This window comes from Micrasema longulum, unplaced genomic scaffold (genome assembly GCF_059751315.1).
Source record: "Micrasema longulum isolate JH-2025_06_02 unplaced genomic scaffold, ASM5975131v1 h1tg000698l, whole genome shotgun sequence".
Classification (NCBI taxonomy): Eukaryota; Metazoa; Arthropoda; class Insecta; order Trichoptera; family Brachycentridae; genus Micrasema; species Micrasema longulum.
The window spans coordinates 109,357-126,514 of NW_028277894.1; the positions used below are offsets into that span (position 1 = coordinate 109,357).

Sequence of the window (17,158 nt, forward strand, 5' to 3'; positions counted from 1 at the left end):
TTGACGTCTCCACGATTTACCGTTAAAAAGTTTGAGTCTGTAGTAAGTAGAAGCCGCGTTAAATTTTGCTCTAATACAGCAATATAAACCTTCAAATTGTATTTTACCTTATCTGTCTAAATTTTTTAAATTTAGTTTTAACTATATTTAAAAGAAATAAAAATAAATGAAATCGATTTCTGAAAGTATGTTTATTATTTATTTCTATTTAATGAACAGTTTTGAGTGTTTTTTTTTTAAATATTTCTCTTACCAAATACTAAAAAAAAATCTTATTTTTCATTGGAAAAATGTTTGAGTAGACTTAAAGTATTAAATATCCCTGAGTTCCCTTAAATAAAGTCCTATATATTTTAAAATAAACTATTTTGTACTAAATTCACATAAAAAAACTTTTTCCAAACTCACCCGAATCTAATACCAAAAAAAAAAATGAAGAGCTGTGGAAATCTAAAGAAATATAACCTCTTCGAGCTAAACAAAAATTAGAACTAATAATTATTTACTTTGTTGCAGATCCAAATGAAGATCATTTTCATGTAGCTATAAGCCTTTTTTTAAATTTAATGACATCAACGCCTATAAAGAAATAAGACGAAAATTTTAAAAATATGAAATGAAAAATACATTATAAACCTTACAAAGTGCCCGAATGAAAAATTATGTAGAGCAATAGAGACTATTTTAACTGAATTTATGAACAAGGTTAAGGTGATGCCGAAAAATGCTCCTTACAATAAAAAATCATTTTTTAATATGAATAAAGTGTGGTTAAAAACATCCACATCGTTTCTAAAGTATTGTATGCCTAGAGGCCGCCTTTTTGCTAACTTCGGTGAAAGCAGTGAGCGAACATAACTTAGGAAGACACAGACATTACCATCGAAAAAGGGTACGGAAGAATTTTCATATGCAGCACTAATGAGCTTTCGTGCAGATGGAAACTTGGATGCACGAAAGTGGTGAAGACGTTATTTTTTCGACTCTTGCACAGGCTTTGAAATATGGAAAAGCAGTAACAGGAAAAAAAAACTTTCTGGTGATGAGGCATTATTCGTATTATTAGAAGCTAAATTAACAACACATCAATAAAATGGTTTTAGAAAATAAGCAAAAGAAGCATCTTTAACTTATGAAATGGTGTAGAAGACTAAAAAACTGTGTTATCCATACGGAAATTTCATCAAATTTACCAAAAAAAGTGCGAAAGTAGGTTTGTAAGCCTTTTTTCACCATACGTTTATGCGAATAATAAATGTTCAAAGTGATATTATTAGAACATTAAAACCCAATCAAGTGAAAATGTTGAATTTGATAGCAAAGTGGGGTTGTTACGGAACCTCCGGACATAGTCAATATGAACAAAAATTTGGAAATGTTGACGGTTTGGATGCAAACATGCTTATCATAACGTTTATACCATTACAACTTGTGCGCAGGGATCCTAAAAAACGAAATAAACACAATTTGCCAAAATCCACGACCTTCTTCTGCACGGTTTTGTCAACCGATAAGAATCCAGTTTAATCTCGAAACCACCGATGTGACAGTTAAAGAAGTTAACTATTTAGAAAGTTAAGTTGCTGAACTTTAGCCGTAAGTGTCTTTAGAAAAAAATAAATTAAAGCCTACTACTGTTTTTAAAACTATAATAGATGGTAAAGTATGAAATGCCATTTCATTCAATTCATCAACTTTAAAATGTCACATTTGTGGGGCTGCATCCAAAGATTTTTACAAAATATATTCGACGGGAGGCAAATAAATAAACACTTGCAGTTTCAAATTTAGTCTTTTGACTTTACATGCATGCATACGTTTTTTTGAACGTTTGTTTCATTCGTCATATAAATTGAGCTTGAAAAAGTGGCGAAGCGATATTGATAAAAAAAAAGTAGCAAAAAACAGATATCAAAGCAATTTATTATGTGTGTATTATTATGTATTCCCACATATTTTCTACTAATAGGTATGTGAAGATTTAAAAAAAAAAAAAATTCCTTTCTTTTCTTAATTCATTTTTAATTTTTGTTTCTTTTTTTGTGTAGAATGCATTTATGTTTTTATATTTAAAAAAGCATTTCTGTTCTTTCCACTTTTGTACTAATATGTAAAGATAATACTTTTGATATTTTCCTTTTTCTTCTAAAAATCATTAATATATTTTTTGCTACTTCTGTGTAAAATACGTGTCTTGTCTTTATTTGTATATATGTATGTAAAAACATGTAAAAGCCTAAATGCGTTTAAATAAATAAATTAAATATAATAAAATAAATACATTATATTTAATTTATTAAGTAATTTGTTTTGTAATATTTAATTTGAGATTTTTTTTAGTACTAAGAAGTATATTGATAAGTCAGTTAAGCAAAAAATTAAAGCTTTCCATTTGAGGCTTGGAAATGAGGTTATATATAATCAGATGTGGTTAAAGTATTAGTATATATGGGTTTGAGGTAAATATTACATTATAATTTATTATACCTAATTTTTATAGGTAGATCCAAAACGAAGGTTTCTGAAGAATATGTCATTAGGTATTAATATACATATGAAAGGAATTCAATGGTCTGTCAGTGCTTGCAAAAACACAAAAAAACATCATCAACATACCTAGGCCATAAAAATGTTTGCTTGATAAAATTGTATTTTTAAATTCTTCACCATTACTTATAATATTCCAGTTATGTAAACCCCCCCCCCCCCCCTCCTTCATAAGCTCCTCTCATCTCCTTTTTTCATTTCCATGTGTTTATGTTTAGTTTATAGTTGCACCTGTAGATAGAAAGATCTGAGCTTTTCGAAACTTGTCATGCTTCAAAATAAACTTAAGTGGTTTTTAAACAATGTGTTTAATTCAATGCATTTAAGGAATGCGAATTTTTGTGATTAAATTGGAAATGATTCATCTTATTCTCACCTACTGAAACAAATTAAAATTAAACCAGCTTACCCGATAAAAATAATTCAACCGAATTTTTTAAATGTTTTATTTAAAATATTTTTAAGTAAATTCGTAAAAACAAATAGTTTTCTTTACTCTTTTGATGAAAAATGAAATACAAATAAAATTAGCCGTAGAATTCAAATTTATGTGGATGTAGTTATAAACTGAAAAAAAAATCATATCTTTTAAATTTTATTATGGATTATCGCCAAAAGCAATGTTCATTTTTGGCAATTGTCTTGACGCCCGCTATCTTGACTGCTGGCTAGTAATATTATGTATGGCAAATTGCACCCTTAGAAGTCCATTTTCTTTACTCTTAGTATTTCTAAATCAGACATTTAACACGAGAGCAAAAACAAAATTTTGAAAAATTGATTGTTGTTCGTAACTTTATGGATAATGACTTTATAAAGCCCATTATTTTTTTTGTAGTATTTGATTGTTTTACTATTGAAATACGATAAAAGCCCTGTATTCGATTGATTTCAAAGAATACCAAAGTTTGTAGTTATATCTCGCTCAAAAACAATGAATCGGGTTGTGGTCCTGTGGCTAGTGTCTCGGACTCACGGATCAAAGGTCCGCGGTTTGAAATCCACTCTACCCCAATATGACTCCCATTTTCGATCTTTTTCCATACACATAATATTTACATAGAAATATAATTACAAAAATACATTTCAGAAAAATACATCTTAAAATCAAGATATAGCATGCTATAATTGTAAGTTATTAACAACTCGTTGAGAATGGCTCTCATATTGAAATATTTGGGTAAATCCTAAAAACGCAAATATTTCTAATATTAAAATAAAATAGAGATTCGTGAGTGTTTTTGTAAACAAGATAAGAAATGGTGTGGCGAACCTGCATTCATAACTCAAAAAAGCCAAATTTAGACAAGTGTATTTTTAGGGGTGTGAAATAATATCCACTATTTGTACATACAAAAAAAAATCATTACTGCGGTCTCGCCACATTTTTCATGTAGGAGCCGATGTAGTTGCCCGGAGGATTATAGTTGCACACGACGTAAACACTTCCCCGGCCGTCGCTGGCCATCCCCACCCCCAGCTCCGTACTGTTCTTCCACACGACTTGGGAGAAGTGTCCGGTTCCAGACGACTGAGCCTCCCTCCCGAACGCGTAGTCCTTGATCTCGCCGTACCAGCTGTCCACGGCCTGCCTTCCCGAGACCCGAAGCTGACGGTCGGAAGACCACATATTGTACAGGTTCTCCCCGTACGGACTGTTTGTCCTGTGCTGCATGCCGCCCTTCCGGGTCAGGACGCCAGCCCACTCCTGGCTGAACGCGCACAGCCCGCGCTCGAGCGACATCGGAGGCGCGCCGTGCCTCGCCCTGTATTCGTTGTGCGCATTTAGACAAGCGATTTGAAACTCTGTGAATCCGTCCATTTTGCTACCAGATTGATCAGATTGATGACTAAAAGTAATCGAAATTACAAATGAACAATATTAGGAAAAGCGAATACGCACTGCATTACAGAAGTGTCGTGAACCCGACAATATTCGAAGTGTGTTCAACTGTTTACAGACAAGTCTGGATATTACTAAATGGGAAGTTATTGAGATAAGAATTTATCGCAACAGAGATGGAAAAAATTTTTGAGAAAGGAATATGGACGTATAAGCATTTTTAGGGTTTATGACCTGTCATTGGCTTGTTTACGATTCATCGTGAACTAAATAACTTTCGAAATGAACTTCAATAAAAAATCAGTGACATAATTTATCCACCACTAACAAAGGAGACGTCAAGAGAAACAATCAGTTTCATTTCAGCTTACAGTAATAATAATGCCCTCTTCGAAGTTAAGAAATCTTGTAATTTAAAGAAATACAAAATATTTTGGCAACACAATATTATAATATGTACGAGTATATTATGGTAAATACATTTTAAACATTTAGAATTCTAAATTAGAATAAAAAAAATCGATTGTAATAAAACTTTGTAGCTCTTTCATTGACCAAAAGTTATTCGTAAATTGTCTTTCATTTAAATAAATCGCAAAAAAGGATCCAGTATTTTTAAAATAAAAAAAAAAACTTTTTTAATTAAATTTATTTATTTTTTAAAAACGAAAAAGCAACCATTTTGTATTGTTTCATTACTACAAGTACTAAAATACGTATAAACATATTACAACAGACATGAAGATCATTTTACAGAAGGGAATATAGAAGTCTAGGCATCCACAGGTCTTGGACGGTCAATAGGTCAACGGATGGAAAAGTCGAAGGAATATAGATGTTCAAATATACCTAGGCAGAATGGTGAATGTTACGCAGTGTGTAGAGTGGCCACTTAAACTAGCCAATGACATATCATAAGCCCCGTGGATGCCTAGACTTCAATATTCACTTTCTGTAAAATGTTTTTCATGTCTGTTATAATATGTTAATATTAACAGCTCCCTAGGGGGTTGAATCCATTCCTTGTCTACAAAAATTTAGACAAACTCGAAACATTGTCACAAAATACGTATTGTAAAAATTACAAGTTACAGAATTACTTACAAAAAATATATTTTTACTTAAAATTCAATCCAAATTAAACCATTAATTAACGAAAATGAAACAAGGTATTGTTAAGTTAAAACTCCACAAGATAAATATTTGGTCTCTTATATTCAAAGTTTAACTGCTTACTGAACAACTGAACTCTATAGTTACATACGTTCGAGTATTTATGTATTTATATTGATATTATCTTAATCCCCAATTTCCCGTCACTTGAATATCAGTTTATCAATTATGTGATCTAAAAAGCTATGGATGTTTTATTGCCTACGCGACATTATTTCTAAGAAACCCTTTTACCTAGCATAGAAACTAATCTAACCATAGAATAAAAAATATAATGAAAAGGAAAAACTCGTAAAATAATAATGCAGCGCAGTGATTTTTTCGATTAGTTCCACCCATTGATCCATTGCCGACAAGCTCTCTTCCATAACTCTCTAGTCATTGGTTGATTCATATGAAATAATCAGGTCATTTATAGCTATTTGTTTTTACAAATCAATACAAATTGAAAAAAAATGGTTAATTTAAAAAAAAACTTTAAAGTAATACATTTTATAAAAACAATTCAAAAGATAATTCGTTAGAAGATAATAATCGTATTATTTCAAACATTTCCGGATTATTTAACATATTTATAATAATACAATTATACCTCGTGTCTCATTGAGAAGAAGTGGCGGGAAAAATTCCAAAATATCATAATTTGTTAGGACCTTTAAAGTACTTGCAGAAACCCTGGCCAAATTAAAAAAATACATCGTCAAAATTTAAAAAAAATTGTCTCAATATCTTTTGTTTTTTAATCTTGTAAATTAGTAAAAGAAATTTTAAAGATCATGTAATCGCTGAAAACAGTCAACGCTGAAAGAGGTTTTAAACGTATTCGTAAACATGAGTCGGCCTTATTTTTTAGTTTATCGTAATACTCGAATCTATTTCTAAGTTTCAATATCTTGTTTTTCTTTATAATAAGTTTTGTTGGGTCACAATATCGTATGAACTGTCGCCATTTCAAAGATGTAAAAATCCCATTCAAATCTTCATACAAAAAAAAAAATTTCAAACGAAGATTGATTGACGTTCCACGCGCCGAAGACGGTAGACACCTTTAACACTGAGTCCACGGAATTTTTTTTGAACCAAAAAAATATGGAATTTTTCTTTATAGATACATATACGAATAATTGCACAATGGGGAATCGTAGAAACATAAATAAGAAAAACAGAAGCAAGTAACATTTGAGAATTCCTCTTTGTCTCTAGTAGAAACTGGAATTTTAAATTTAATTAATTTTTAAATTTATTTTAAAATGTAGAATTTGAAATATCGGTACAATTTCTAGGTTTACGGGCCTTCTTTTTTTAACGGACTTTCATCGTATTAAAATGCGAAACTTCGCAAAAATATACACGTCGCGTGTAATGAAAAAAAAAATGGCGCCGCAATTATTCTGAAAAAAAGGGAAAGATTATTTTTTTTTTATGTAACTAATTTTTTTTTATTTATTTTTGTTTCCTTTGCTTCACGGGGTGCTGATGAGATTTTGAAAATGATGATATTTTTTTTTGTTTATTCGTACATGAAGTGTTTTTTCACGTAAATAATCATCAATTACTTGTTTTTTGATTATTTAATTTTCTTCTATGAAAATGATCCGATTTTTCTGGTGAATGATTGAAACAACAATTGCAAAACTAAACTACCGTGTGTTGAATACCGTTTCTTTTATTATTTACTTACATACCTGTATTTGTTATGCGTTTATTATTCACAAGCATATAATTTTGTTAATATTTACTTAAATACATAATGTTTGTCCCAGTATTTCTTTTCATGTTTTATTTTTAATACCACTACTTGAGCTACTTCATCGTCCATTCTTTGTATCGTTTGAGATAGAACGTGAGCGAAATACTATTGTTATTGCATCAGAGTGAGATGAATGTATTATGACGAACAAACGAACTTTACGAAACGAAATTGTGACAGAATAAGCCTACTGTTTTTTTTGCACGAATGTTATACAGGTTTATCAAATATGAGTTTTTTACTATTTCATTGTATAAAAACAAATTCCCCTGTAATTAATCCCCAATTTTTACAGTATAATTATAAAATAATGCTAAATTGGGCGATGTTTTCTTATTTTCGTATTGTTCCCGCAAAAGTGACGCAATCCATTTCTATTGTTGTGTGTGTTCTTCGAATTGGTGACTGTAATTCTCTTTATCCTTGTGTATATATATTATATAGTAAAATAAATCACGTAAATAGGCTAACCGAATTTCATTTTAAATATGCGTATACATGAAAAATGCGTTGTTACTAAAAAATCTTAATCTTAAAAAATTGGATTTTATAATAGCAAAATTGAAAACGAGTCAATCTATAACTGAATCTATGCATAATTTCATTTTTTGTGAAATGTGAAAACTCGATAAAGAGAGCATAGGTATGTTAGTGATTGGGATAATCAAATTTTATTCTGATTTAGAAGTAATTCATTTGCCAGGTACATATTTGCGCTATTATCGGTGCAACGCGAAACTGAATGTGTTTGAAAATTGCGATTATATGCGTTAGTAGTATGGAACCATTTTGACGAAATTAATTTTACCACGACCGCGACCGGGAAACGTCTACTTAACCAAACAGTCTTGACTACTATAATTTTGCTGAAAAAGTAGCAATTGACAAAAAGATGACTTATCATTGTTTAAACAGAGAGTCACAATTCTGATAATATGAAAAGTATTTGTGATCTCATCGGTGACAAATGTTTTATGATTCCACACATACATTTATTTGACATTGTTATCTTGAATTTTTAAAATATTGTGTACTATAAAAAACTATGTATTTAACACAATAATTTGATCTATCAGTCAAGTATCTGCTAAAACTTCAGAAAACATGAAACGAACAAGATAAGATATTATAAACATCCAAAAGAAGGAATGTTAATAAAATTAAAATATTACTGATGATTGAGCTGTTTTTTTTCTATACGGACAGTCAGGTAAATATCAAAAGTGTGAAGTGGTTGAAATTTCAAACTGAAACTCTTCAAAACCCATGAGAAATTACCACGGAAACTAGTGTAAAAACCAGTGTAAATACCTTTCTTGTCGTGCTCCGTGCATTCGTTACAGAAATTTTAGTAAAAAATATTTTCACAATAAAAAAATAACGAACTACGTATTTAGTAGTGTCTTCAATGTTTACGGTTTGATGTCAAAAACGTGTCCATTTTCTTATTAATTTAGTTCGTAAATGGATTCAAAAGAAAACGAAGACAATACCTCCTTTTTGTTACGATTCTTTGTAATTCCAGTGAATTGAATTTTCTTTTGGAAGTTCTCCGAGAGACGAATAATGGAGTTCTTTAATCAAGGCTGTAAAGTTTATTGTTTGAACAGAACCATTTACGAACGCTTAGCAAAATAATTAGCGTGAAAAGGCAATGTTTGGGAACCCGGAACTCCGCATTTTGTTTATGAGACATTTTTTTCACAAATTTGCCGACTTCGCCCCGGTCGCTCTCGAGTAAAAATAATGCGAAAGAATATCTAGAGATGAGTCGGCAGTTTAGAGTACTTATTAGTGCGTTTGCTTGCCAGTAAATAAAAAAAAAAAACTTAAAAAAATAATATAGTAATTAAAACCATATCACCCTATTCTGTCTTACATAATTTTACCGTTCATCAATTCATTATAAATAATCAATGTTCGATATAACAATGCTTCTGAATCACTGGGTTGTAGCTACCGATCGTGCTAGGCATTCATTTTTACATTTTTATTTTAAAAGTATTTTGAGATCAAATAAAGGCCGATTCGGTCGGTATTGAGTAAGAAATATAAAAAAAACACTTACACCCGTATGCAGAGACAAAATTTAAGGCAATGAAAGTACATTATATTGTCTTCACCATCGGGTTATTCTCTGCATATGAGATTAGAATGCACTTTCCTCACCTTAAGTTTTGTCCCTGCATACGGGTATTAGACTCAATAAAATAGGCCCCGTAGATCATAAACATTTTGACTGTTATTATATTTAAGTAGAATTGACCCATTTTAACCATAAACATGGGAGCATGGCGTTCTCAAGCTGCAAAACATGATCGAATGATATAATAGTATACACGCGATTACGAAGTTAAAGGAGAGCAGCCGCGGCATTCCACGTTCTTATCTCAACAATAGGTCATACGGGAGGGGTGGGGGGTATCTGCGCAGCTTTGCTAAACTCATTCTTTGTGTGGATTCTTGGTGGAGTTTCCAACCATTACGACGCTTCTATGGATATAAATATTCCGGAATTTTCCGCCTTCTTTCTATTAACGGCACAGCGCTTTTAAATACATTTGTGGCTCCCTTCGTCTTAAAAAACGTTCAATTCGTAATAATTTTGCAAACAACGCACTATATAGGTATATTATTTATTTTGCAATAACGTCCATAAATGACAATCAGTATTATTTTTGATATGATATCTGTGAGTTATTAATTTCTCAATTTTTAAATATAGGAGTCGTTTGTAGAAACATCACTTTGCGTCATTCCAACAGAAGTGACTTTACCGATGATGAATTATATACCGATACTTAAATATCTAATGATCGGAATCTGAAATAAAAAATAGAAAATCTCAAAAAGAGCAGTAAATGCGAAAACAAAAACACTAAAACTCGCGAATATGCCTTTTCTGTCACGCTCCATGTGCTTGTTACAGATATAAAATCCTTTTATAATCCTTAGTACCATAAATTGAATAATACTCTGAATGCATTTATTAAACTTCGAAGGAATCAAATTTTCATCGTTATTTGATAAAAAATATTATTAAGAAATCCGCCCGATGTTATTTTATGGTTTTGTGCTATGTGTAACGATCGACTTCATCAGCGGATAAGAATTGAAGTCCTATTCTCTATAATCTAAGTTAATCTAAGATAATTGGTTTTTATGACCAAAATCGCTGCTAATGTCAATAATTTGTAAGAGGTATAATATCAACAAATTTAATTTCTTTATTTACATTAAATAATATTATCTTTCAATAGTCTCATGACGTCCAGAAAATATGTTTTACAACATATTCAATATGTTACCCGAACATAGCAAAATCAATTAAATAAATTTGAAAAAAAATGGTTACTGGGTTTAGTTAGAGAAAAATCGATAAATTTACTTTTAAAAAAAATATCAAAAAAAATATTTTCCCTTAGTAGATTGAGAAATAAATTAAATAAAGATACTGCAGAACTAATTTACAAAACAATCATTCTTCTACATATAGATTACTGCTCAACAATATTATTTTTAGCAAACGAAGGAAATTTAAAAAAACTAGAAATTTTACAAAATAAAGCGATGAGAATAGTTCTTAAGAAAATTAAATATAGCAATGTGAAAAAAATGAGAGATGAACTAAAATGGTTATCTGTAAGAAGGAGACTTAAATTTAATATGTTGATATTTATACATAAATTTTTTCACGATAAATTACCAAAATATTTTAAGGATAAAGTTGTCTTAAACAAAAATTGTCATGAATATGCTACTAGACAAAAGGATAAAATAAGACTACCATTATTGAAAAGAGCTGAGTCGCAAAATTGTTTGATGTATAAGGGTTTAAAAATGTATGATGAGATGCCTGAATGTATGAAGAATGAAAAGTGTCTGAAAGAATTTAAAAATAAATGTATAAGTTACTGTAAGGAAATGTAAATATATATAGATGATGTAAATGTACATAATAGTTTATATTAGTTTTAATATAAGCTAACTTAAGAAATAAATAAAAAAATAAAAATAAAAAAACCCGTCTAATTAAATATTCTGAGTTGTATAGTAAACAAATTAGTCGGTAGCCATGTTATTGTTTATTTTGCATAAAAACGTCTTCTTAAAACCGCAGACTAGACATAATTCAGAGAAATTTGTTTTCTAAAACATTAAGTAGACAAATACTGTGTATCTTCTTCTTCTTCTAGTGCCTTGCCCGGTCCCCCCGACGTAGGCGATCACTACAGCAAAAGCATATGTATCTGTCCTGCGCTAATTTTACATTTCGCAGCCAGGACGATTGCTTTTTGATGTACTCGCCGTAGTGATTCCTAGGAAAAGATGACCAGAGTGGTTTCCCGTTGCCTTCTCTGGTAGATTTCCTGTCAGGGTTACCTTCCCTTAGCTGGTTGGTTTTGATTTTGAGGCGCCAAAAATACTGTGTATAATTTTGTTTTATTTAAGAATAAGTATATTTGTTTTTTTTTGTATTTATCACACTGTATAAATTTGTACCTCAGAGGCAGACGGATGCAAATCCAGAATTTGGTGAAATGACATTTCGATTTTCGTATCCAGTTTATAATCATGTCCATTGATTTTGAATAAATGTAAGCCTTATAATGAAAAAAACAATGTGTTAATATACTAAAAATACAAATAAGTGCTATTATTTATTAGAAATTACTTAGAGAAAGCAGATTATTTAGGCTTGTTTTTAACATTTGATGTTTGGATTTGCATCCGTCTGCCTTTTAGGTACAAATATTATGGACAGTAAAGATTTTTACTTTTATTATTCTTAAATAAATTGTAATTCTTGTAAATGTACCGTGATTGTTGTTATTAATTAACTAACTGTAAATAATTTTTTTTCTGTAGTAACATATATTTGCTGCAGAAAAAACAAATTATATGCATGAGCATTTTTTTTTTTTACTTTATTAAATATACTATTTTGATAATTTTCAAAATCCACACTATCTGATTGAAAAATACAGAATATTGTTGTATGTGATACTAATATATTTTTATGCATTCACCAGTATGTACTTAAAATTATATGATGGTATTATTGTTTTTAGGTTTACAATATTTTTCAAATCGTTTAATCATTCTGTGTAATTTTTGAAAAGTGTTCTATTTTGTGAAGTAAAACTTTGCATTTTTATCTTGAATGCAAACATTAAACTAATATAATATTAGTATCATTAATTAGGTATATTAGTTCAATGTTTGTATTATAACTAATTATTGTGATTGAATACACTAATACAAATACAAATATTGATGATAAACTTTTTATGCCAATTCAATGTGTCTCCTTACATTGAAAATGGCGTTTACACAAGCAGAGAGTGAATATTTTTTCAGACACCAGTTCTATATGAAAATTATCGCTTTTATAAATGACACCAATTTTAAGGTCTTGGGTGTGGTCCTCGGTGACTATTTGGCATGGAATGCACATCTGGATCACATTTGTAATAAGCTAAACAATATTATATAAACAACCAACCTTAGCTGCCAGGGCTACTTGGGGACTAAAGAGTGCGATTATACAAATATATATTTATTTATTTATTTCATTTTATTTGGGATTTTTACAGCTATTACATAAACAAAATAATTAGAAAAATCTTAACAATACTAAAGCCAATTACAAAAATCCACTGTAAATATAATGACACATAATATATAAGAAAAGAAGTTTAGTAATTTTATTTGTGTGACGTTTGTATTCATGTGTATGTGAATGTGTGTATGCGTGAATGAATGAGGGAGAGGATACATGTGCGCGTGAGAATGAAAGAGGGAGAGGGTGCGTTTGTATGGGTGCGTAAGTATGAAAATAATATATTTGCTTAAAACTTGTAAATTATATTAAAAATGGTACAATAAAGAGCTTAGTAAAAAGTTAGAAACCTTTTTGTTAAAATTCAAATGACGAAATGATATAAATTGTTTTTTTTTTTTTTTTTAAGTATGTTAAATTTCAAAACCGTATTATGAAGAAAAAAAAGGATTTTATTTTTTAAATTTAACTGATACACATCGAATGAATAATGTGCGACGAGTCCTATACAATACAGTAGGTAATCACAAAATGCAGTAAATACGAAATAATGACAACAATAAAATAAGGATTGACAATACGCGAACGTTGATTCAAAACGAACACACAAATGCATATTATATGCACCCACATAATATATAAATAAGAATAACATTTAAGTTTAATATAAATGATTCGGATTATAAAAATCAGGTGTCACAAACAGTTGGCCCGCAGTACGGGGATACATAATTATATTAAAAGATCTTCTCACTATAAAACTTATGTATGTTCAGGGATAGAGAGCAACGGAGAGGAGGATGCGGACAAAGACAATTTATTACCTATGGCAGTTTTGACAAATTCAATATTTTTGGTAAATATATCTATTTCGTTAAATTTCCTGTTATACGTATCCATAATACGGTTAATCGTAGCGTTTTTTGACGAATTTGTTCTGCATTTAGGTATGTGGAAAAGTTGTGTATAACGCGTTTGTCTCTGTGGTACCTTAAGATGAATGCGGTTAACCAACTCGGGGGAATCTATTTTATCAGATATTATGTTGGTGAGTAACACTATATCAGCTGTGGTTCGTCTATCAGCGAGAGTTTGGATATTATGAAAAACGCACGCTTGGCGATAATCTGGAAAATTGAGATGTAATCTACGGTTTAAATTTTTTATAAACATTTTTTGAATTCTTTCAATTTTGCAGGAATGAATTTTATAATAAGGAGACCAGACAGGTGAAGAAAATTCTAGTAAACTACGAACATAAGAAAAATATAATTATTAAAGCCAATTGCTGCTTACGACACAAGCGTACGGGGTGAATAAGTTACAAAAATAAAAAACATTAAAAAGATGAGCAGTGTACAAATAATGATTGCTCTCCAAGTTATCAAAGGATACCGAACTATTTCCACCGAGGTATCACTGGTAATCGCTGGTACTAATCCCTTAGATACCGCAATAACTGAAAGATCTAAATTATATCACGCAAAACTATACGGATATGTGGATGACATTACCGAGGAAAAAAATGTTCAGAGATGCATAGATTATAAAGAATTATGTCACTTAGCCACTCATATTTAAATAAATATAATTATTGATGGTGACACCACGAGCAATTTGTACAAAATAAACATCTTTACTGATGCCAGTAAAATGGAGGGACGAGTTAAAGCAGCATTTGTCATTTTTAAAAATAAAAGTGGGAAATGAGTGTACTGTCTTCCAAAGTAAACTAGTGGCTATAAGAGAACCCATGAATTGGACACCAAAAAATGCCAAAAAAATTACAATTATGCTACACAGTGACAGTATGTCAAGCTTACAAGGATCAAATGATCCAAAGTCTACATATCCAATTATCTTTGAAATTAAAGAGCTTGCTGAAAAAATACCGAACGAGTAAAAACAGAAATTGCAAGGATGAATTAGCGAAAAAAGCTTCCAAAATGAGAATTTTTCCTACCTATGACTATATTTCCATATCATACATTAAAAAATAGTGCAAAAAAAACATTTAATACTTAGAACAAAATATATTTATCAAGCGAAAAAGACAAAATAACGATACTGTTTTTCAGAAATTTAAAGGATGCCAAGATATTGGATACTTTAGGGCGGACTTATGAGCTAACTTAAAAGCTTCTAGGTCATGGTGTTTTGCGAAAATAATGATTCCTGCTTTTGCAATGGACTCATTTCTCAAGACGTCCTCCTTATTTTACACGATTGTCCTATGATTGACGCCGAGAGGTTAAACTTCAAACAAATGTGAGCACAGTACGGCAAAATTTTCGAAAACCCAGTGAAAGTAATAAAAAATAAATCCACTGCGGATAGATACATTGACTTTTTGAAAACATTAGTAATAATAATGAAAAAAAATATGAAAGAATGCACCCAGACTTATAAAAAATATGTACATATTAGGAAAAAAAGCCTTGTGTGCGTAAGCATAGCAATAAATAACCGAAACAAGAGAAAAAAAAATTATACTTATAAAATATTTTCTGAGTGTCATTATTGTTTAGGAAGAAAAATTTTAATGCAAATAAGGAAAGTAAGTTATTTGATATTACACTTCTCAAAAATTATTGACACAAGTATCTACATTAGCCATAAAAAAACTAAATTACATAAGGAAATGTGCGTTTGGACGATTTAATGAATATAAATTTAAATATGTCAAATAATAAAACCGTTTTGTATAAATATGGCAAAACATAAAAGAAACCATTGTTAAAATATCTTCTAAATAAAATATGCATACAAATAAAACTTGAAGATCATTTTTACACATAGACGATATTTCAGTTTAAAATCTCTGGAAAAATAGCATGTTTTATAAATTGCTTTAATTTGACATAAATACAATCTATTTTACAAAGGAAAAAAATCCGCAGATGACGGATTGCGCGTTTATTCCAGCTCTCTAACACATTGGACCCAGCTATAAGCGTGGCATAAGTAAATATGGTCGCTTTCACAGCTTTATACCGAGTTCAAAGGTAAAAAACAAAGACATAAATACTTAATTTAGTAAACATATAAAACAAACACCACACGTTATTCCATAAGCCATAAAACTGGAGATACCAACATAAAACGAGTGACGTGTTATACCCGTACACATTATAGTCACATTTTTGTTGTCCTGCTCAGAAATTGTATTATAAATATGTATAACTGTTATTATCGTTCATTAACATCAACGAATGAAAGAATTGAAAGAATACAGATATTAAAATATGGGCAGAATGGTGAACGTTACACAAAGTGTAAAGTGGCCACCTAAACCAGCCAATGACAGGTCATAAGCCCTGTGTTACCTACTCTTAAATGTTCTTAATCTCTGTTGTAATACGTACATATTAACAGCTCCCCAGGGAGTTGAATCTAATCCTTGTCTACGAAAATTTAGACAAACTCGAAATATTGTTGATATTCAGTATTGTTTATATTATTTTCAATATTGGGGAAAGTTTATTTGTACTGATACAAAGGTCGATGCGCGATGCCGGCAAACCACTCTGATGAGAGATATGCGGTGGGTGTTATGCGACGATTTGCGTACTCATTAATTGATGCTCAATACTCACTGAATAATTTCATCCTTAGTAGAAGATAGATTATTATTATTCGAGGCTTGAAATTCGACCCCTTTTTTTAAATTCTTAAATATACTACTCAAGAACTTAAAAGGTTTCTTGTGAGATGTTATGCTACTTGTACTTGCGTTGTTTTGAGATGTATTACCTTCCATTTTAATATTTGTTGTGCTGTTTTTTTGTTTTGAAATTACTTATTTAATTTTTCATTGTTGACGTCTGGTTGTACAATTTAGTTTTTGCTCTTAAAAATGTTTAGCTTTGGAAAATAAACGAAATCGTTTATATTTAGTTATGGAACAAAATATTATTCAATCTCAAATTCCTCGATAAGCACTTTATTAAAAACCTATTTATTTTAAGAAGGTATTGAACGTTTAATATCCACATTGTTACGATGTTTATTACAATTTATTAAATTACAAGCGGACCCGAAAGACGTTGGTTGTCCTGCCCGAACGTTAGTTTGCCTGCTATTAGCTGGTCCGACAAACATTTTTTTCGTAATTAATTACACACGGTATTTATTTTAGACTTTTTTAAGCTATTTACATTTTCGTAATAAAGTTTGATTTTTTGTTTTATCTCCACGTGTGATTGGATAAGAAGCCTCATCGTGCTCAAATCAAAATTGTGCAAAAATCACTACTCAAGTTCCACAATCTATGGAAAAAAAA

The 17,158-nt window shown here is 30.3% G+C and overlaps 2 protein-coding genes across 5 annotated transcripts in view; both read right to left on the bottom strand.

The window, feature by feature from the left end:
* Positions 1-17,158, bottom strand: part of LOC148279582 (serine/threonine-protein kinase 32A) — a 174,979-nt gene that overhangs the window by 88,053 nt on the left and 69,768 nt on the right. For 2 of the 4 annotated variants that reach the window (XM_088229706.1, XM_088229704.1), the window contains exon 1: positions 5,495-5,649. The exons of 1 other annotated variant lie outside the window; for it this stretch is intronic. The gene's annotated coding sequence lies outside the window, so the exon portion shown is untranslated. Of the gene's footprint in view, positions 1-5,494; positions 5,652-17,158 lie in introns of those variants that run through there. One more of the 4 variants, XM_088229707.1, reaches the window with a different exon arrangement.
* Positions 3,914-4,369, bottom strand: LOC148279583 (Golgi-associated plant pathogenesis-related protein 1). The gene has a single exon (XM_088229708.1). The coding sequence runs from the start codon at positions 4,367-4,369 to the stop codon at positions 3,914-3,916; it is 456 nt and encodes a 151-aa protein (XP_088085834.1).

Coding starts and splice junctions, on each gene's coding strand:
- LOC148279583 (XM_088229708.1), bottom strand. CDS start 4,369: ATGGACGGATTCACAGAGTTTCAAATCGCTTGTCTAAATGCGCACAAC.